The 23,368-nt window shown below is 36.0% G+C and overlaps 2 protein-coding genes across 4 annotated transcripts in view; one reads left to right on the forward strand and one right to left on the reverse strand.

Moving 5' to 3' along the window:
* LOC111064442 (cleavage and polyadenylation specificity factor 73) overlaps positions 1-7,166 on the reverse strand; it is a 75,021-nt gene extending 67,855 nt beyond the window's left edge. The window contains exons 1-3 of the mRNA XM_039420344.1: positions 6,935-7,166; positions 2,572-2,635; positions 534-631 (exon numbers count right to left, since the gene is read on the reverse strand). Of these exons, the coding sequence (XP_039276278.1) occupies positions 534-631; positions 2,572-2,635; positions 6,935-7,005 (233 nt within the window). The 5' untranslated portion in view covers positions 7,006-7,166. The remainder of the gene's footprint in view (positions 1-533; positions 632-2,571; positions 2,636-6,934) is intronic.
* Positions 1-23,368, forward strand: part of LOC111058866 — a 31,223-nt gene that overhangs the window by 5,251 nt on the left and 2,604 nt on the right. Inside the window, exons 1-3 of one of the 3 annotated variants that reach the window (XM_039420345.1) lie at positions 8,624-8,974; positions 13,336-13,435; positions 17,862-18,101. In XM_039420345.1, the coding sequence (XP_039276279.1) occupies positions 8,972-8,974; positions 13,336-13,435; positions 17,862-18,101 (343 nt within the window). In that variant the 5' untranslated portion in view covers positions 8,624-8,971. Of the gene's footprint in view, positions 1-8,623; positions 8,975-12,446; positions 12,622-13,335; positions 13,436-17,861; positions 18,102-23,368 lie in introns of those variants that run through there. The other 2 variants (XM_039420347.1, XM_039420346.1) reach the window with 2 other exon arrangements.

A 23,368-nucleotide genomic window follows, 5' to 3' on the forward strand; every position in this document is an offset into this window, starting at 1 on the left:
GTGATATCAGCACAGGTAGGGCTTCTACACCAATAAAACACTATCTGATATAGATCAGCTGAAATCAACGAATTTTAATTGGTGTAGAAGCCCTACTTGTGCTGACGTCACACGAATGCACTACGGCTTTGTTTACGGAGGTAGTGCTCTAGGGCACCCGGCGCCCGGCCACCCTCGACTCAGCCTCTTGACCCACATTTGTGCCTGGAGTTTCGCCCATCTCTGGTCTCTTGGGTTTTTCTTTTTGCCCCTCCGACACTGCCCTGATAGGGCAGATCCCGTGGGTTTGAAGGCAAGGCAACTTCTGGAGTTGACTTGAGGTCCATTTTAGTCGCCTCCTACGACAAGCATGGATACTGTGGGTGAATTCTGGTTTTCAACACATTCTTGAGTATACGATGTTCGACTCAAAGTTACCCCAACCCACCGGGGGCTTTAACTGTATTATCATTCATGTCCTCATCATCACCTGGGCTTCAAATACTTGTGGAGAGTTGCCGTTGTAAATAAGTAAACAATAAGAATGTACTCACTGTGATATCAGTAGAAGGTCAATCTCATTTGCTTCCACCAAATCTACGAACGGAAGAGCGTCCATTCCCGACAAACCAGGATGAATGCCACAATCCAGCTGTAAAACAATAATTTACTTTGAAAAATCTCTCCCCCTGAACACTTGAACTATTGCTGGATGGCTCAATGTTAGAGGATTTCACCATAGAGAAACAATAGCGTAAGTAGATATCCCAAGGCGTTTATGTCGCAACTTGTACTGTTATCTCAAGTCGATTACTATCGATTATTGTAGATTTTTACTGTTTTGGCCGTGTGAGAGTGTATGAACGGCACAATATGAGAGACTACCAGCATCACACAGCTTTTTGGGAAAGAAATATGTGAACTATCGGCTTGAGATAACAGTAAAAGTTGCGACATAAACGCCTTATACCACGGGATATCTACTTATGCTCTGTCCAAATAGGAATGAGCTCTGAAGGATTGGGCCGACCCTCCTACAACTCACACACACAAGCGCAGTCTCCTTCTGTATGTGTGAGTAAAGGGACGGTCTGTCTATCTGTGTACTATGTAGTATACATAGTATATCAATGGCGCAGGTAGGCCGGGCGTGTGTGCCTGCGCGTGGGGTAGCGAGGATCGGCTTGATCTTTCATCGCTCATGGAAGTCTGGACAGAGTATAAGCTATTGTTTCTCTATGATTTTACTCAACAGGTGAGTATAGAATAGAATATTTATTACGAAATAGAAGATACATAAGATTGTATATCTAAATTGTAATGATTTTATAGATGTGACAAATTGACTAAATTATTTTAAAAATAAAAATATTTGATTGTATGGTATGAGATGTTGTGGTATTTCTCCATAATTGAAAGAATAAGACTTTGATATTGTCAATACCACTTTTATTATCCTCCAACAACAACAAACTTATTAGTTCAGCTGAAGATGTGGTAGGTTTTACCATGAAACCTGGTACTGAATTATAAATTAATTTTCGAATAAATAAAAGTGGTATTGACAATATTAAAGTCTTATTCTTTCAATAAAAATATTGTTAAACTGAAGATGCCTATTGTAAACTTGTTTTATTTCATGGCAAATAGAGATCTTGTATTCTTGTTTAGCACCTTTTTAATGCCGGCGCCACACTCTTGCCAAGTGCGTACAAAGTAAAAAACTCTATCATTTGTTTAATGCCGGCGCTACACTCTTGTCAAGTGCGTACAAATGACGCCGAGCGGGAGAGTGTGGATGGCTATTATGCCACCGCTTACCTACGCTACGATGTTTGTCCAAAACATCGCGAAAGCGAGTAGCCAGCCGAGCATCCACAAATATATCCAATCCGCACTCTAGTCAAGCATTGCGTGCTTGCGGCAAGCGACTCGGCAACAGTGTGGTCTAGGCATAAACATTTAAGTATTACTATAGTGAGGTCCACGTTATAATGGCAGAGGAGAAAGATAGGAGAGCAACGTTGCCGATCCTCTCTCTTGTCAATGCCTTCTATAGACGGTACCTGATACCGGTTTATTGATGTGATATTAACTGTTCATTCTCGTTTAAAATAATCAATTATATTTTATTGAGCAAGAAATTATATTTTTCAATGATTTCATAATTAAGATATTTTATTAATTCTACATTGTTAAAAGACGATCTGGCAACAGAGCAAAGCGAGAAAGAGATAGCGCTATTCGCTTTTGAATGATAGACAAGGATAGCAATACCATTGCTAATCAAACACTGCCATTATAACGTGGACCTCACTATAGACTCTGACACAGCCTACAATATTTAGGTATAATGTTTTAATTACTTGACATGATCTATCCCGGAAACATGGCCTTAGATATTGGATACGTCCAGATCCCGCTAATAAGAGATGAGAAATTATTCAAGCTGTATTTTTCCTATAATCCCATGAATCAACAGAAAATGTTTTGATTCTACGAATAGATAGCTTTAAACATAAAAGGTATATGGAAGATTTTATTTTGAATCTCCAAATTGATAATATTGTTAAAATAATATGTTAAACAAACCATAATTTTCTTTCCTTTGAATTCCAGCATAATACACGAACGGCCCACCTCTTGACCAGCACCTCTGAAAAATAAAAATTGAATAAATAAAAGTGTCTGTCTATATTCATATCAACTCAAATAAGTGAATACGCCACCGATTCTAAAATCTAGATCTAGCCTAAGCCAAAGTAAGATAAATAATAATAGTGAGGGTGATACCCACATAAGCTCTTAGCCTTGTGCGTGAGTAAGGAGTGATTCTAAAATCTAGATCTAGCCTAAGCCAAAGTAAGATTAATAATAATAGTGAGGGTGATACCCGCATAAGCTCTTAGGCTTGTGCGTGAGTAATGAGTGAGAGGGATTATGATGAGAGATGACTACTTTTTTGCTTAGTCGGGACCGACGGTTTATCGCCGCATCCGAAAGACGGAGTGGCCGCATCTATGTGATTGAGCTGTGGTCAAAAAATTTTCGCCCCGCTCGAGATTCGAAATCGGGTTCTCTTTGTTACTAGACCGGCGCGTTATCACTTACTCCAACGAGCCACACAAGATTTTTTCGCCCCACTTGAATGTAATGAGCTAGTGAGCTGCGTCATATGGAGGCCGAAAGTGATTGTTTTCTGACCAGGCCGGTAAAATTTTTACGGCCCTAGGGCTGTAAAATAACCTTGAAGTCAGCTGATTCTGATTTGATGTGAACGTGTTTACAAAATAGTTTATGAAACGGAATCGGTTTATGCTTCTAGAATTGGATAAAGTATTTTGCAATAAGATACTATCATTTTATTTGGATGAATGAAATACAGATAAGATATATTATAAACTATTCAAATTCGATTTTTAGAGTAGGATAGAACTTCTAACCTAAACTTCCGCAGTCGACGACAACAAGCGTTGTTGACGTTGACATTCAGATTGGCCAATATTTCAAGTGTTCTAAAACAGCTGATCAAAAAACTTTTCATTATTTGTGTTTATTATTCAAGAATCAAAAGAATTATAATAATATCATCTTATTGTCATTTGAAAGAATAAAAAAGTATAAACTCAACCTCCCACATTAAAAAATAATCTTTTAGGTTATTTAGACAAATCAGAATAAAAATAAAAATACTTGGGCAATTTCCTGATATTCAGATTACCTCAGATTTGCTAGAGCTATGACCTTTCAGTTTAGGTTTGAAAGGAATTCTTGTACACTATAAAAAGCTCTATCAACTAAATATTTTTTAATTTGTTTTTTGAAAATCTTCAAATCATCATTACTTTTCAAGATTTGAGGTAGCTTGTTATAAAATTTCCTACCATATAATCTGGTTTTTGTTCAAATAACCTACTATTGTGACCCATTATATGATAATCTGCTCTGTTTCGCGTATTATACTCATGAACATCTGAATTCTGGATCACACCACTCGTTTTCACATGCATTACAACTTCATATACATACAAAGATGGCACAGTTAATAGACCAAGCTTTTTAAATAAAGGCCTACAAGAGTCTAACCTATTCACTTTCTCCATACATCTGAGTGCCTTCTTTTGAATTTTAAACACCCTGTCCATATTTTGTTGAGATGAATTACCCCATACTAAAATAGCATACCTAATATGAGATAGTATAAGTCCATGGTAAGCAGTTAACAGTAGTTTTTTATCATTCAGCCTAGCAAGCTGCCGCAGGACAAATACCCCAGATGATATCTTATTACATATCCTCTCAATGTAAGGATGCCATGTTAATTTCCTGTCCAATAAAATTCCCAAGAATGCTACTTTCTCTTCTTGGTCTAATTCATTTTCCTCTACAAACACATTTATTTCTCTATCCTCTACTGAATTATATTTACTTTTGAATTGTAGGAATTGACATTTCTTACTATTTATTGTTAATTGCCTTTGCTTCAAGAATTGGACAATTGACTGTACTCCAGTAAAAGCATTTATTTCTAGACTATCTAATAAATAATTGTTAAAGATAAGCGATGTGTCATCAGCAAACAACAGAGCTCTGTGATCTTTCAACTCTTTTGGTAATTGGTTCACATACAACAGAAACAGTAAGGGACCCAGAATTGAGCCTTGAGGTACTCCAGCCTGGACCTCCAGTTTTTGAGATTTAATTTTTACTATTTCATTCCCATCCATCTTGGTAAGCTCAACACACTGGTTTCTACCTATGAGATATGATTCAACCATTTTAGTTCTATACCATTCACACCTACAGTTTTAGTATTTCCAATAATATTCTATGGTTCACACAATCAAAAGCTTTGGATAAATCAAGAAATATTGCGGCTGCCTTCTCACCTGAATCTATTATATCTATTAGTCTTTCAACAAGGGATACTATTGCAGTCTTAGTAGATTTCCCTTTCTGGAACCCATGCTGTTCATCACATATGAAATTAATTTCTTCCAGGTGCATCAATAGCCTATTTAAAACTACTCTTTCAAAAATTTTACTTATTACATTTAGGATACTAATGGGTCTATAATTTTCAACTCTTTCAGAATCACCGCTCTTGAAAATTGGCAAAATTTTTCCTTGTTTCAGATCATCAGGGAAAATACCTTGCTCTAGTGAAGTATTAGGAGATGCAATAAAGGGTCCAGTAATTCATTTTCACATTCTTTTAAAATTTTGCTTGAGACCCCATCCAATCCTACTGTTTTTTGTTATTCAAATTTTTTATTATTCTTGACAACTCATCTCTTGATAATGGATGAAATTTAAATACCTTTTCAATGGCTCAGCATTTAATGTAGTTGTATTATAAGTATTAGTGTTCAGTGACTTTTGGAGATTATATGCAACCTGTTGATAATACTTATTGAAAAAGTTACAAATGTCTGTACTATCATCCATATAATTTCCATGTTCATCGATTATCCTAGGGACATTAGTAACTGTATCTTTTTGAGCTGCTCTCCTATTTCTATTAATTACCTCCCAAACAGCAGAGTTAAAATTGGTACTAGTTGTTAATATTTCAGCTGTTTTCTTACACTTAGCTTTCCTCACTTCTTTTGCATAGTTTTTCTTTAGACATTTGTATTTGACTTCACTCGGAACATCCCTCACTAATTTAAATTCCTCATAAGCTTCCCTAACAATATTTCTTTGAGTAAGAATATCTTCAGTTATCCATTCATCTACTTTGTTTAATTTACTTTTTACTTGACTTTTTTTATTGGACAGCATACACTAATGTGAAATCTTAGAGTATCAATGAATTGCTTATATTTGTAATTTAGGTTACAACTGTTATAAACACTACTCCAATTTCTTGAAGCAGTTCCTGCTTCAAACAATTTATATTTCCTAGCTCATATTGCTGAATTTCTTTCACAAAAGTTTTTTTTCTGCTTGGATTCTGGCCCTGCACTTAACATCTAAAATTTGATAGTTATGATCTGATAGATCTGAGCTACCTAACCTGACATTACAACCTTCTATATTTGTGAGGATATTATCAATAATTGTCTGTGAAGTTCGAGTTACTCTTGTATATTCGTGGACCTTAATTTCTAAATTATTCATTTTAATAATATCTCTAATATCCTCTGTCATTTTATCCTGCCTGGCAAAATCGGTATTGAAATCTCCTACTACTATAACATTTGTGAAACGAGCGGTTGTAATTTCCAAAAGTGTATGGAGCAGTTCACAAAATTTTTGCCAGTCTCCATTTGGTGACCTATAGATACCTAACACTGCTACCTCAAATCGATCATCAATTTTTAACCTTAGTCCCGTCACCTCTAAATCCATCTCAACAGAAAATCTCTTAACAAAATCCAGTTCATAAGTTTGGGTATGTTTAGCATTGCTAGTGAATATACATACACCACCACTTCTATGAGCTATTCTACAAAATTCTGATCTCAGTGAATAGCCTGGAATCCTAACTTGATTTATTTCCTTTATTTTTAAGCCATGCTCTGTGAAAATAACAATGTCAGGATCCTCCTGTTTAAGAAATACTTCTAATCTGTCAATTTTGTTGTGAAGATACTGATCTTGAACTAAGCCTAATAAACTTATTTCTCTCCTGAATCTAGGTTTGATATGTTTAGTTTTACTTAAAGAATTCAACTTACTTTCATTCCATGAATGTACATGGAAGATAAGTTTGAATTTCATGAGAGAAAAATGAGAATGGGACTTTATACTATATGCTTTTTAATATTAGTTATAAAAGCAAACTCAATAATAGGCTTTTAGTACTATTATTACTAGTTTTGCTTTTTTTTAAGTGATTCTCATTTTGTCTATTATCTCATTTCTCTATTATACTGTTTAGTAGTAGTCTACAACATAATGTCGTATGTGAAACTTTAAGTCTAGGTGATTTATAAACATTATTACTTACAAAGGTCTAATCAAGAGTTGGTCACTCTCTTCAACGGGTACTTGGGAATCTGGTTTTCTCTTAGCTGACATTTTTGTGGTTTTTTAATGAGCTAGTATAGTTTAATAAAAATAATTCAATACATAAACAAAAATAAAAGCATCTTTTATCTCTACAATAGCCGGGATTGGAAAGTCTAGTCTAGCCTAACCTCAAATCTCAAATTAACGACAACGACACCGAGTCATCATGATTTCCTAGATAGTTATAGCGTGGATGCGTGGTTGTAGTGGCAGTGGAAAAATGACATGCAGCGCTACGAGTGGGCACTTTGTCACCTACACACTTGCTTTCCCGGGACGCTGCAATGCGATTTGACGACAAACTTGGTCCTGAGTGAACCCAGTTTGTCTTGTCAGGAAGCAACAGATGAAGTAATTTTTTTCTGCAAATATTCAATCTAATCTCAAGATGGCCGATCAAAGAGACTGACAAAACATACAATCTCCTCCTCATTAAAAGAATAGAGAGGGATGTTGATCAGTTTTTATCGGAGCACTTTCTTGAACACTTTTTCATCCAGCTCCCACACCTGCAGTGAAAGTCTGTTCAATGTGCACATTAAGTAGCAATTGTGCAGCTTGGCCAATCTAGAGTAACGAGGATCAATGTTGTCTCGCTCTCTAGTTGATTAGTTGTGGATCTGGCATCTTGCTTGAAGTTTGTGAAGTTGGCTTTTCAGAAGTACAAGGGAGCTCAGCATAATATTGACTGAAGGCGGTAAGGCTCAACTCACTCACGCAACTCAGGTCGAGAAAAGACTCGACTCTGGTAGTGTGTTTCCAAATGGTGACACTCAGACCAGTCGATTCTAGTCTCCGCGACTGTCACCATTTGAAAACACATGCTCTCGACTAGGATCGAGTCTCTTCTCGACCTGAGTCTTGTAAGTGTGAGTTGAGCCTCAGTATTCCCAGCCTTCTGAACAGCAGGCAACAATGCTCCAAGTATGGTGATAATGTTACTATCTGAAATCTGAACCACTTTTTTCTGTAGAAAGAAGAATATTCTCTTATATCCACTTGCATGACCCCAAAGTGCAATCCCATGTGCTGGCTATAAAACAGACCATGGTATGAAGTAACCAGGTAAATATTTGGAGCATTAGTTCAGCCAATCGTGGATCTGAGGGCCAAGAGATGATTCCTGCGATACTCCATACTTGTCCTGGAGCTCTTGTGATTTGGCATCATCAACTGTTACAAACCTGCCTACACAGTAAAAGGTACTTCTCCATTGATTTAATGACCACTCCCCCAACACCATATCTCATGAGCTTTCCCAGCAAAATCTCACGAGCTTTCCCAGCAAAATCTCAAGAGATATGCAATCAGAAGCCTTGGTGAGGTCACAGAGGACCATGGCAGTTGAGTGCTTCTTCTCCATTGCTTCAAGTATGGATTTCACTAAGAGTTGGACAGCATCAGTAGTCGACCATCACAGACTCCATAATCTTTGCAAAAACAGGAATCGGAGATATATGTCCGTAGTTTGCCTTGATCCAGGCAGCTTCAAAATATCATTAAATTTGTTTTTAGGTTTGGTCACAACAGTTTGTCGTGCCATGAGGCGACAAATGCGGTAAAAAAATGAATACTTTGTCGTCTACCCAGTTTGTCACGATCTACTATTAGTTCACGAGATTCCCGCTATAAAGATAGTAGCGCTGCATGTCATTTCAGCTATCTTTTATTTTATATTTTTTTATTCTTTTTCTTTAATGCATTGGAACTTTGAAAGTGTGTTAAATGTTTACTTATTATGTTCAGATCGTTAATTTGATGACAATTCTGTTAAATATTTAACTATCTATATTTTTTAGGATGATATTTTTCATGTGCTTAACTGTCAAATTTTGTTTTACTGAATCGTGAAGCAACAAGATGAGAAAGAGGTTATATCACTATATATGAAAAACCTCTTACAATTTTTATCGCTGTTTAACTTTATAATGTGACAAATCAAACCTCTCTGCATCCTTTCAATTGAATACTCATCATGGTAAGTACCAAAGAAAGCCAGATAAGAATCTCGACACTCCAGTACTGGAGTAGGGTACCACAGTACCCCATACACTTTTGTGTGTATTTATTGTTAACGCCATAGTATTTCTCTAAAACTGTTGATATCTTCCAATCAACTCTTACTTAGCATGCATAGGTTGCGACAAGATTCGGTCTCTCCAATAAGTATGGTTATTGACGATCAAACTTGGATAACAATTACTTGCTTGGGACAAGCGCTTCGGCAAGAGTATGTAGGGCTAAAGTGACGTCCAGTGCCAACATACCTGTCATAAAATTTTTGGTTGGGATCGATTTAGTATGTTATTTTGAGCACAAAATCACAAAAATTAAACGGCGCTAATTTTTGTGATTTTGTGCTCAAAATAACATACTAAATCGATCGCCACCAAAAATTTGATAATAGGTATGTTGGCACTGGACGTGCACTTACACCGTATGTAGTCTAGGCATAAGCATTACTATATCAGAGATGCATTCTATTGTTGATCCTCACATTTATCCCTAGAATTTGAATTTAGTCAGCAATTTAATTTAACTTTGCAAGAGTGTGGACTAGACATAAAAAATTTGAAGAATATTCATTATAAAATGGAAGTCAAAAATTTGAAGAATATTCATCATAAAATGTAAGTCAATATTTGACAGTGTTCTTACACGAGCCAAAGTCAACAAGACTATTATAGTGAGGTCCACGTTATAATGGCAGTGTTTAATTAGCAATGATATTGCTATCCTTGTCTATCATTTAACAAAGTGGATAGCGCTGCGGTATCTCTTTCTTGCTTTGCTCTGTCGTTTACGGTTTGGCCGGGTGGCACAAACTCTTTGTGAACGGCCAGTACTACAGAGAGATGCTCCATCGACTAACCGCCCGGGCTCATCGAGTCCGTCCGGAGATTGCCGATTCGTGGATCCTCCATCACGACAATGCTCCGTCGCACACCTGCCTGCTCGTCACCAAGCAGTTGGCCATACAGTCGAGGGTATAGTTGCCACACCAAAATAAATAAATAAATTCAATTTTATTGTCAGCCAGCCAAAAAAGCACAAGACAAAGTCACACAAATAGAACATGAAATAGACAGTCACACATTAAGGGACACATTTTACTATTACATTGCTATTTGGATTACTTTTCCAAATATTACAAATAACAAAGACAATATTACAAAATTAAGCAGCTAGTTCATACGTGCTAACAATAAGAATTAAGGTATGCTGATTCTTCTCTCGTAAAATTCACTTAATTTATAAAAAGGATTTTTTGCCAGCCAATTGTGCAACTTCAATTTGAACAGTTTTAGGGGTGTTTGTTGGAGGTGTAGCAGTAACTTATTATACACCTTTTGCCCAACTGCTTCAAAACTTTTTAAAGATTTAGACAATCTTTGGTATTGAATATAGATCTGTCTATTGTTTCTGGTATTAACAGAGTGAACAGTATTTCTTAATTGATAACGATGCAGATTCTCCTTAGTGTATAACAAAACAGAATATACTGATTTATTACTGTCAGAATTTTATTATTTATGAATAAAGGCCTACAGTGTTCTAAATAAGGTGATTCCGTGATTATTCGCACGGCTTTTTTTTTTGTAGCAGGAGAATATCGTTAATGTGCGCTGAATTTCCCCATAGAAGAATACCATAAGACATGAGACTGTGAAAGAAAGAAAAGTATGCTGTCCGTAAATATAATTTTGGTACCGTATTAGCGAGGCTTCTCAGCAGATAGATCACTCTACACAGCTTAGTGCTTACATATTTGACATGAGGCTCCCAAGTGAGTTTTGGATCTAAATGTACACCAAGAAATTTTATACTAGATGCGTTGAGAGTAGCTCCGTATTTCAAATTGAAATTGATTCTTTCTGTCTTATCTGAATTCAATACAAAGCCATTCGCCCTGAACCAGAGAGATGCTCGTTCCATCGTACTCTCCGTCTCTTGGATAAGGCCTCTCAAATCATTATTGGTGTGCAAGAATGTAGTGTCATCTGCGTAGAGCACCGTATCAGACCCTATGTAGGCAGGCAGATCATTTATCATGACAAGAAAAAGAAAAGGGCCAAGTATTGAGCCTTGTGGCACGCCTGATTCTATATTTAACAATGCAGACTTATTATTATCACTGCCTACAGTCACCAATTGCGTACGGTTCGTTAGGTACAACCTTAAAAGCTTAAGGGCAATGTGCCCAGCTCCATAATACCTCAACTTGTCAAGCAGAATCCCCGAATCTACAAACTCGAAAGCTCGACTCAAGTCACAGAAGGTGGCTTGAGTGAAGCTTCCCTGCTCGAATGACTGCAGTACCCTTCTCGCCACTTTTTGAAGAGCATCCACTGTGGACCTTCCCCTCCTAAAGCCAAATTGACACTCATTCATTAGTTGGAACTCCTCGAAATGCTCAGATAACTGCATGTACATAATTGTTTCCAATATTTTGGCCAAGTCCGGAACAATAGAAATGGGTCTATAGCTACTTGGGCAGCTCTTGTCACCTTTTTTTATAAATGGGCACAACCCTCGCCTTCTTCAGCTCTTCAGGGAACACTCCTTCCTTAAGACACTTGTTTAAACAGTGAGTCAGAGGCTCCACTATACTATCAATTATCTCCTTCAATAAATTAACAGATACTCCATAGACGTCTCTGCTACTCGAAGACTTGAAACCTTTTACTATACTTATAACCAACTCAGGCAACACCTGACAGAAATTGAAACATTGTGGCAAACTTGGCCCGTTGATTGCTTGCATATCAATTCTAAAAGTGCTGGGTCCATTCACAGAGGCTCTGATTTCTCTAACTGACTGAATGAAAAAGTTGTTAAGTGTCTCCGGTTGCATAGTTATTGTCCGTCTTGATTCCTTGGCTACATTATTTATTGTCTTCCAGGCAGCCTTACATTTATTTTTTGAGTTTTTAATGGAGTTCTTATTATGTAACCTTTTTTGTTTGAAAATTTTCAATGAAACTCGACATTTCAGTGTGGGATATGACGATCGGGAAGGCAGAAGAGAGAAGGACACCCAGAAAAGGATCAGCAGAAAGGAAAACCAAGGACTGCCAAGAGAGCTGTCAAGGCCAAGGATATGGAAGCTCCTGATTTGATGGGAATAATTATTAGGATATCATAAATTATAATTCCATTCCAAGTTCATAATCTGACAATCCTCATATACAGGGTATTAATAGATGAAATGAGTGGTCTCCCTTATCAACTTAATTCCACCATCAAAATAATAAATCACTCTGAATCCGAATCACCCGCGTCTGGGAAAACAGCTGAGGTTGAAACTGTTCAGATAGAAACGTTTTCATGGATACGATTAACACGCAACAGTTGGAACAGCTGAGAAGTAACGGTATTTTGACAACGAGTGATAAACTCTCTATTCTCGCTATCTGCTTCTCGATGTTGATGCTATCACTTCGGTTCACAACAGACGACAAAATTTACTCAGTAGTTGTTTACTGCTCGTATCGTACTCATCAGGCAAATACTGGCAATTAGAAATGGCCGAAATCCTCCAAGATCGAGTGAAAAGTACGCGCTCTTCGCCAGATTATTAATATTGTCTACTTACAGTTTGTGACCAGTGGATATCATCAGAAGGTAAACTAGAACTTAATAACTCACTTGATAATAACAAATTGTCAACTATTCCACTTTGAATACTTAAATATTACAAGAAATACGGAGCTACAGATTTGAGCACTAACAAGGCAACCCTCGACCAACATCCTCCTTACAGTCCGGATATGGCACCACCGGACTTCTTTTTGTTCCCCATATCAAGAGACAACTTAAGGGGACGCGGTTCGGGACTATGGAAAACGTTCAACGTGCTACGACGAGGGCTCTAGACAGCATAGAGGTTGCCGACTTCAAGGGAGCGTTCAGGGATTTGAAAATCCGGTATCAGCGTGTTATCGACTCCAATAGGGACTACTTTGAAGATATCTAATGAAAAATTGTACATATTTTGCCAATAAAAAATTTCCTGAGGTCAGTCCGGTTACTTATTATACAGACCCTGTATACCTAATATAAATAATAAAATATAAATGCGATATACAATACTAGCATAGACAAAATTACGTTAAATTAATATTTCTGAACACAGCAATCATGAGTTCAACGTCTAGATTCGAAAAGTTGTGAAGCACTGTAAAAACACTAGCCTAAACACGAGCAGCCAATCTTTCATTTTTTTCTAAACAAAGGTTTGCTCTCTATTTCTATTAAACTATGTGGGAGAGAGTTTAATATTTTCTTACTATTTATATATTAATATTTAGTTAATATTATATTGTATTTTTTTTCTAGGCGCATCAATACGCTTCAATGGTGAGCAATGAAGCAGCCAATGTGCGTTTCTACAATGTGACGCAGCAACAGATAGAAGTGCTCTGGATCAACTTTGCAGGTGAACCTTACAACATAATTTCTACTTTATTGACCGAGCGAAGTGAGGTCTAAGATTCAAGTCGACGGTTTGGCATTTCTCTTAATGTTTAAATGTTCATATGTTGCGCATTTACGGTGAAACGCGGTAATAGATTTCCATGAAATTTGACAGGTATGTTCCTTTTTTAATTGCGCGTCGACGTAAATACAAGGTATTTGGAAATTTTGCATTTCAAGGATAATAAAAAAGGAAAAAGGAGCCTCCTTCATACGCCAATATAAGAGTAAAAATCAGATTATAGAATTATTCATCATAAATCAGCTGACAAGTGATTACACAGATGTGTGGAGAAGCCAGTCTATTGCTGTATTTCCATAAGGTCTATAGTTTCAATCAGGTACTTGTGGATGAGAATACTGCGTGAGGTCTACTGTTCACAGAACTACTAGTTAGTACGACTTTTTGCCGTCGTTATAAATTATATTAGATTAAACAGATGTTTGTCAAGCTCCGTTTAATCTGTTAGAATTCATTGCATTCCTAGGCATGCAATTGATAGCGCATTCAATATTGCATAGAAATTGTATGCAGTTACGCATGCAATTAATAGTCCACACAACAGCTGATTTTTCACCAAGTTACTTTGAGATATTAATTGCATGCGTTATTGCATGCAATTAATAATCCACTCTACAGCTGATTTATGATGAATAATTCTATAGTCTGATTTTTACGGTAATATTGTCGTTTGAAGGAGACTCCTTTTTCTTTTGTATTATCCTTAAAATGCAACATTTCAAGAAAAGCCCACATATATGTATCTATATACGTCGACGCGCCTTGTTTCAGAGTTTTATCCAAATTGGACCATAACTGCAACTGCAACTGCGGTACAAACAAACAAACAGATAAAAGCCGATCGAGTCGAAAGTAAGGCTAGGCGAACATCAGTTAGTCAAGACAAGACAAGACATTATCAGACACATTTATAATATAATAATAATTCGTTTATTTCACTGCATTTTTACAATAATTGGTAATAAAAATACATACATTAAACATAATGGTTGAACATTACAATTGGTAATACAAATACATACCTTAAGCATAATAATTGAACATAGATAATAATATTAAGCATGTAACAGAAAAAACCACAGTGCATCCCTCTTTAGGCTAAACCTGTGTTGAGGGATGTCTTGCTCTCTAGTTGAGTCAACTTAATTTTAATACAATAACAATAATTTTGAGGTTACAAACAATAAAGTAAATTTTATACAATAATCAGTGTGCTTTTCACAAGATGGGATTATGAATCTTTAACAATAAATTACATTTGAATGAAGACAGCAAAAAAAAATGTAAATAATATTACACCTCTATTAAACGTTTTTCTTCATAGAAGCGATTAAGTCTATTCTTAAACAAATTGTAACTGGGTGCATCTGATATATCTGATTGCAGTTTATTGAAAAGTCGTGGTCCCTTAGCAAAAGCATGTAAGGAGGCCACTCTACTTCTTGTGAAGGGTTCTTTTAATTTATTAGCAAGATTTCGAAGAATGGAATATACATGTTCATCCATAACTGGAAACTCTGAACGTCTTAAATACACAAACTTCAAAAGATTTATTTCAAATAGGGTATCAACACTAAAAACGCCAAATTCTCTATACATAATACTTCACATAGCTGCTTGTGACGCAACTCACACTGATTAGTCGTTGCAATTAGACATGTCTTCATAAGCAACAATGTGAAGTATTGTGACTAAACGTGTCTGTTCATGCCTTGTCTTGTCTTGACTAACCGGTGTACGCCCAGCCTAAGATCTCAGCTTCGCTTCGGTCAATTATGTTTTTAAAAATATTCAATAAATTCAATTCAATTTTATACAAATCAACACAATATACATAGAAGAAATCAAAACACAACCAAAAATACATTTCTAATAAAATACAAAAACAGGCTTCATGGTGGGGTGGCTGAAAAGAAAGAAAGGAGGAAAAATACCTAGCCAACTATGGTTTCCCATGTAATAGGCAGGTAGAGGGTATAGAGGTAAGGAATGAAGGGTGAAGAGGAGAAGAAAAGGGAAGTATTGGAGAAAAAAAAGTAGGAAAAAAGAAAAAATGTGCAAAAATTGTAAGCGAGTCCACTTTCAAGAAAAGTATCTAAAATAATTTATTGGTCTTGCAAAATATAGTAGTTTGAGCAGAAATCCCGAGATTCATATGTCGATATGGAAGAAAAAGTTACTGTATGTCCAGGTTTTTATTTCTAGTCTAGTTTTTCTACTAATCTTAGAGTCTATGAGGAAGTGGTCCGGAATAAGGTTCATGATTTTATTGCTTATACAAGCAACTGTTTCCTTGAACATTCAATATTGGTGTGATATGTGACATATCTATTTGCAGTGGGCCATAAATGGTAATTATTTGCAATTGAATTTAAAGTGCGAGGAAAAAGGGATTTATATTTTATCAAGTATTCAATTACGGTTTTTATTCAGGGTGATTCTTAATTATGGTAAAATAATTTGATACGTGATGGTAGAGGTAAAAATAAGAAAAAAGTTCTTATAAACATATATCCATAAACGCTACATAGGGTGAAAGATTTCGCCCGGATTTCAGTTCCTCTGATGAAATACACCGATGCTGAATTGTTTTGGGACTAGTTTTTGAAAAACTTGTGCTGGATTCATATGGAAAAATATCTGAAAAGTTGAATAAAACTAGTCTGGAAGCTGTAGTGTGAGTAGTTTTTGAGAAAATAGTTGAAATATGCAAAAAATCTAAGTAGAAAAACACAGACTTCTTCGTTTGATGCCCAATAACTTTCTTTAATGACAAGTAAACAAATAATTTTTCGCAATAAAAATTGTAGAAAATTTAATTCTAAAAAGAATTATGTAAGCTGTGTAAACTAAATTTAAATAAAAGTTGAATAAAATGTTCAATTCAATTTTTCAATTCAATTCAAAAAATTCTTTATTCCTCATAGAAAACAAAACAATATGATTTACAATCTGCTGTCAGTTCTACATACTCTTACAAGAACTCATACATAAGAATAATATTTTGTACAATAAAAAACACCAAAAAATTAAAATTAAATTAAATAGAAAGTGGTTCTCAAAAAATACACAACCTAGTATTTTATCATGATTGAGATTCATAACTTATCAGGGAAGAGTCGTGAACCGACAGTGCTTTAATTCAGGAATGATCTTCACATGGACCTGAGGTCTGTGTGTGAAGACTTATTCTTCGGCTTGCCAATACGTTTGGAACATTCCGAGGAATGATTCAGATTTTTGTAAACATTCACGTTAATAAGGATTGACTTTTTTTAAATAGATAATATGGTAAATTGATAATATTATACTAGATATTACAAAAACAACAGTTACAATAATCTGTTGGTGATTGTGTTTAATAGCACTATGTCATAGGGTATTGGTACGCAGACCTGTTGTCTGGATGACGATGACTAATCCACAAGAAACAGGCGCGGGCCCCAACAGATTGACCAATTTGGGATATTGTAATGGTCTCAAGTTGTAGAATAATAATAATAATGAAGGGTTAGTTTAATGTTAAAAATGAGTAATTAAAAAGAAAAAAATATATGTAGTAAAATGTGAAAAATATAATGTAAAAAATTAATAAATTTATAAACCACGTAGATTTGGAGGATGAGCCAGAGGGCGTCCCCAGAACCATGCGCGGGCTCTCATTCATCAGGTTAAAAAAAAATTGAAGAAAATTTATCGCGCGAATATATTACAATTAGCTAGATATATATCGAAAATAAGATTAATAGATATTGAAAAAATAATGTCAATGAGATAAATTAATTCCAGTTTTCAATTATTTTTATGTTCAGTTCGGTTACCTATATGCCGACATTATTAGTCCTTCAGAGAATAAAATGTATTCTTATGTAGTACATTACACCACAAAAATTTGCTGTTTTATGAGGAGAGAACTAATAACTCATAGTTTTTATCACCAACTACTCACACTACAGCTTCCAGACTAGTTTTATTCAATTTTTCAGATATTTTTCCATATGAATCCAGCATAAGTTTTTCAAAAACTAGTCCCAAAACAATTCAGCATCGGTGTATTTCACCAGAGGAACTGAATTCCGGGCGAAATCTTTCACCCTATGTAGCTCGCTAATGAAGCGTTTATGGATATATGTTTATAAGAGATTTTTTTTTTTTACCTCTACTATCACGTATTAAATTATTTTACCATAATTAAGGATCACCCTGTATAATTGTCGTATTGTCAATACCTTGAAGTCACTAAAAACCATCTCGGTAGGGTACAATCTAGGTTTGTTTAGAATTATTTTAATGATTAGTTTTTGTTGACAATGCTTACAATTTGTTGTGAAGTTTTACAGCAAAAAAAATTCTTATTGATTGTTAGGCCGCTTGCAACGGTACGTGACACTGGAGGGGGATGCATCAGTGGACGTGAACACGTATGTGAACCACTTGTGGGTGTTTCGTGACACCTTCACACATACTGAGTATCTGGCCGACGGTCAGCTGCTGTTCCACGTGACGCCCTCCACACATCCGTGTCCCTACTTCCGACGTCTGGTCAGGATCACCTATCCGCTGCTCACACTCAGCGAGATCGCTGCCAATGCTACACGAGCTGAATGTGAGTAGTGTGCAACAAATACATTCATTATGAACATTTTTAATGAATGAATGAATTTTATTTGCCAAAAACAAAATACAAAAAAGCTTTACAAAAAATAAATATAAGTATATGCTACTGCACTTAAACCAAGATATATACATTTATTTAATCAGATATAATAACGGAATGATATCCTTTATATTATAAATAATAGTTTTGAAATGAAGATTCAATTTATGATCACATGCATAAGTACAGTAGGTGAGGCAAAAACACCGGCAAAAGGAAGATTCCTTGTGCGCCAGTGTGAGTCGTAAATCAGCTTAATCAGGGATGTAATATATAAACTTGAATCTAGCGTATGAAGTGTTCGAAAATATAATTTATAATATGAAGTTGATTATTGTATAAAAGTCAACGATTGGAAATAATTCAAGTTTAGCCATGCCTCTATGGCTCTTTTTCTGTGTTTATTATTTCGGAAATTATTAAGTGGAAATTCACTTTCTAGTATATTTATGAATTTACTGCTAATGTAGTAAAGTTGCCTTCTAAGAAGAGCTGAGTTGGTGTTATATATTTCATATTTTCTTATTGTATTAGGTCTAAGATTATAATTTATGTCATCGGCTAGAGGGAAATTATGCTCGTATTTAAAACTGTAATTTGTTATGCAACTAAGATATAACTGTCGTATAGTTTTAACATCAAATTCACTGAACAAAATCTTACTATCATAAGTTCTAGGTTTCTTTAAAATTGTCTTTATGATGAATTTTTGTATTAGAAAAAGGTTTTTAATGAAAACATGAAATGACAAAATATATTACTACTCTTTCAACAAATTCAATTGAAATCAATGCAGTAAATAAAATATATACGATAGCACGTCCAGAAAGTAAGTTCCGTTTCAATTTTATCCGCTGCAGAGCTGCGATCGCAGTTCTGCACATGCGCGGTAGACCCTCTGTATCAAGGAGAAGAAACGTGCGCCATTTGGAGATCACTAATGCATGAAATTGTTACCGGAAAACTGAAATTTCGTAAACTTTGCTCAAGTTGGGTACCAAAGATTCTTACTGAGCAACACAAAACAAAACGCACTTCAGTTTTTGACCCGTTATGCTGAAAGCGGCGAAGAATGTCTGACACAGATAGTCACAGGAGATGAAACTTGGGTTTCTTACGACACTCCTGAAAGTAAGCGGCATTCAATGGAATGGAGGCACACTTCATCCCCAGCAAAGGTTAAGCAGAAGCAAATCTTGACACCTCGAAAAATGATGTGCACAGTGTTCTGGGACTGGATGGGACTGGAGGCATCTTAATCATTGATTTCTTACCGCGTGGTCAAACAATCACAGCAGATGCTTATTGCGAGACACTTCGGAAATTGCGCCGCACAATACAGAATAAGCGCCGAGGATTGCTGGCAAAAGGTGTTGTTTTTCTTCACGACAATGCGCTGCAAATGTGACGAAAAACCTCCCACAGGGACGTGTTTGACTATCCTCCTTACAGCCCTCACCTCGCTCCTAGCGACTTTCATCTGTTCTTACATCTCAAGTCTTTCCTTGGCGGTCAACAAACACTTCAACAATGACGACGAGCTGAAAGAAACTGTTTCCAACTGGTTGAAGACACAGGCGGCAAATTTCTATGAAGAAGGTATACATAAATTTGAACTTAACCTAATTGTTTGGACTATTTTTAATATGTGAAAATCCAGGAACTGAAGAAGTTTTGGGCAATTGCCTGTTTTTTCTTTCCTAATTATAGTATGTGTATCACCTTGAATAAATAAATAAATAAATAAATAAATAAACTTGTGCCACGCTATGACAAATGTCTGCAAAATTTCGGTAGTTATGTGGAAAAGTAGTTTAAAATTAAGTTGTAGAATTTTGTGCAATAAATAACTTTTTCCTACAGTTACGTTGAAAAGTGGCCATTGCTGCACTGATTACAGAACGCAAAGAATCACTTTTCCGCTCTAGTGCGGGAAAAATTTTTCCGCACTCCAGATTTGCAACATCGCAACGCAAAATAGTTAGTAAGTTACATGGAGCACCAGAGCAGCAAAATCAAAATGAAGTTGGTAACAGTGACTGTTATTATAATAATAACGATGGACAAGGACATGAACACCGAGGACAGCCACCACATTCAGCACACAGCCGCCCCGCCATTCAAACACTACTACATTATTGTTCAATTTGACAATAAATCAAGGTTTTTATAATTAACATCATCACACACACAAACATTTGATGGGTTTCAGGCAATTTTACCCCTAATTACCCATAAAACGTTTCTTTCGGTGCAGCAAACTGTCACTTTGCGCACTAGTTGCACAAATAACTATTCTGTATCTGTACACAATTTAATTTTATTACCAAACGGAACTTGCTTTCTGGACCTACCACGTATATGTCAATAAAAACAATATATTTATAAATTGAAACAGGAGACACAAGACATAAATAGATTGAAAACTTACATTATAAACGGAAATTTTCGGGAACTGAGTCCCCTTTCTCAACCGAGCAGAGAGTGGTGCAGTTTGGCATCCAACGGTTACGACCACAGAGCACGGTGAGTCAATTGTAGCAGTAGAGACAACAGATTACGCGGAGAAAAGGGGTACAGATTGAGGGGATATTATGGCGGTATTTAGGGGGCGGTTACAAACGGGAGATTTAAGATTTGAGTGGGTTATGAATAAGGAAAGGTGTAGCATATGAATTGATAGAACAGAGGAGATTTAAAATTAGAAATCAAGAAAGAATTTTAACAGATGGAATTAAATAGAGAATGCATTTATTCAAATGCTAATTAATATATAATTATTATTTAACGAAAATCCTAAATAAATGCTGCAAATCACCCCGAAGACCTCTGCTACTGCAGACATTGACAACAGGGTTAACAGCTAGATGGAAATTCGATGAGAACTACTATCCAAAAATTAGTTCTCAGTCCGGGAATCGAACCCGGTACCTCCCAATTGCTAGTCAGGAATGCTTGCCCTTACACCAAACTGAAAATATCTGGATAGCAGCGCTCAATTAGCATTTGAATAAATGCATTCTCTATTTAATTCCATCTGTAACTGGTTGGCCGCTGTGGCTTCGTATAAATTGAGCGCTGCTATCCAGAGATTGTCAGTTTGGTGTAAGGGCAAGCATTCCTGACTAGCAATTGGGAGGTACCGGGTTCGATACCCGGACTGACAACTAATTTTTGGATAGTAGTTATCATCGAATTTCCATCTAGCTGTTAACCCTGTTGTCAATGTCTGCAGTAGCAGAGGTCTTCGGGGTGATTTGCAGCATTTATTTAGGATTTTCGTTAAATAATAATTATAAAGAATTTTAAATTGATTCTAATTGATGATGACTAAAAAACCATGTTTTTTCACGGTTTTCTCGAAAACGGCTCTGACGATTTTCTTCAAATTTATACCCTGGATAGCTATTTATATGCCCTATCAACTGACATGAGTCTCATTTCTGGGAAAATTGCAGGAGCTCCGTAATATTCATGAAAAAAATGGATTTTGTTAAATTTCTATCACGATTTTCTCAAAAATGACTTGACCGATCTTTTTCAAATTAATACCCTGTATAGTTATTTATCAACTCTATCAACTGGCATGAGTCTCCTTCCTGGGAAACTAACAGGGGGTTCACCCCATCCTTGAGAAATAGACTTTGTAAACTCCTTCTCGTGCATGAGGTAGGTAGGTAGAGCAGTTTATACAAAAGAACAAATAGTCGAGATATTTTATCTGTAGAGCAGCTGTTTTGACGACTTTTAAAAAATCATCGAATTTCACAATAATTTACACAAAGGAAAATTTACTTTGAAAACAATATATACAATAGTATGATCGTAGTTTTATATATGTAGCCGCCAATCGTCATTATGTTAATCGCCTAAATTATTCTCGTTTAAGAATGAGGCTTACAGTTCAATGAGCAAGGAAAGTTGTGTGAGTGTACCACACCAGATTTTTTCAATTAAAGAGAAATTCCAGCATATCAATTATGATTCCTATTCAACAATTATGATCTATATAAATAAAAAATCTGGTGTGGCGCACTCACACAACTTTCCTTGCCGTTATGAAAATTGATCAACTGACGCTAGTGTTCATGCGCATCTCAAGTCTACTATTCAACGATCTAAGCCAGCTGGTGACAGGGCAATAACGCTGGAGACACACATGAGGTCTGCTATCTCTTCATAGAGAATGATTTAATAGAATCAACAGAAATTTTTTGCAATTGAAAACACATTTTCTCGAATTCAAAGCTTATTTTAAATTTTAGGTGAAAATGTTACTGAACATTGATTGTAGAGATTTCCATGCTCAATCTACTCCACTTGATTTCTTTTGTTTCAATTGTATCTGAAGCCTGATAATTGGGAATCTATCTGCATTGATGGGGCGGAGCTCCTGAAATTTTTACAGATATGGGACTTGTGGCAGTTGATAGAGCTTATCGATGACTATTTTAGGTATGAATTTGATCAAAATCGTTGGAGCCGTTTCCGAGAAAATCATGAAAACCCCTGTTTTTGACAACATTTTCGCCATTTTAGCCGCCATCTTGAATTGCATTTGATCGAAATTGTTCGTGTCGGATCCTCATAGTGAAAGGACCTTAAGTTCCAAATTTCAAGTCATTCCGTCAATTGGGAGATGAGATATCGTGTACACAGACGCACATACACTCATACACACACACACACACACACACACACACACACACACACACACACACACACAACACACACACACACACACACACACACACACACACACACACACACACAAAGACCAATACCCAAAAACCAGTTTTTTGGACTCAGGGGACCTTGACACGTATAGAAATTTAGAAATTGGGGTACCTTAATTTTTTTCGGAAAGCAATACTTTCCTTACCTATGGTAATAGGGCAAGGAAAGTAAAATCAAGCCTAAAATTTTGACATTCAATAACTTGATGATTTTGATGATTTTTTTTCAGTTTTGTTCGTTATGTTCAGGACCAGGCTTATGGCCTGTCAAATTTAAAATCCAACTTCAGGACTCTTTTCTACGGTCCTTTAAAATTTTCATGTAACCCTTATGGGAGAAGATTCGTGAGCTGGCCACACACAGAAATCAAAATCAGCTGTTATAATCATTGCGTCATCCAACAGCCGTCGGTAGATTTGATTTTCAATTTTCATTCTACTGATTCACAAATTTTTTATTCTTAATAATGCCGCGGTACG

This window comes from Nilaparvata lugens, chromosome 2 (assembly GCF_014356525.2).
Source record: "Nilaparvata lugens isolate BPH chromosome 2, ASM1435652v1, whole genome shotgun sequence".
Lineage (NCBI taxonomy): Eukaryota > Metazoa > Arthropoda > Insecta > Hemiptera > Delphacidae > Nilaparvata > Nilaparvata lugens.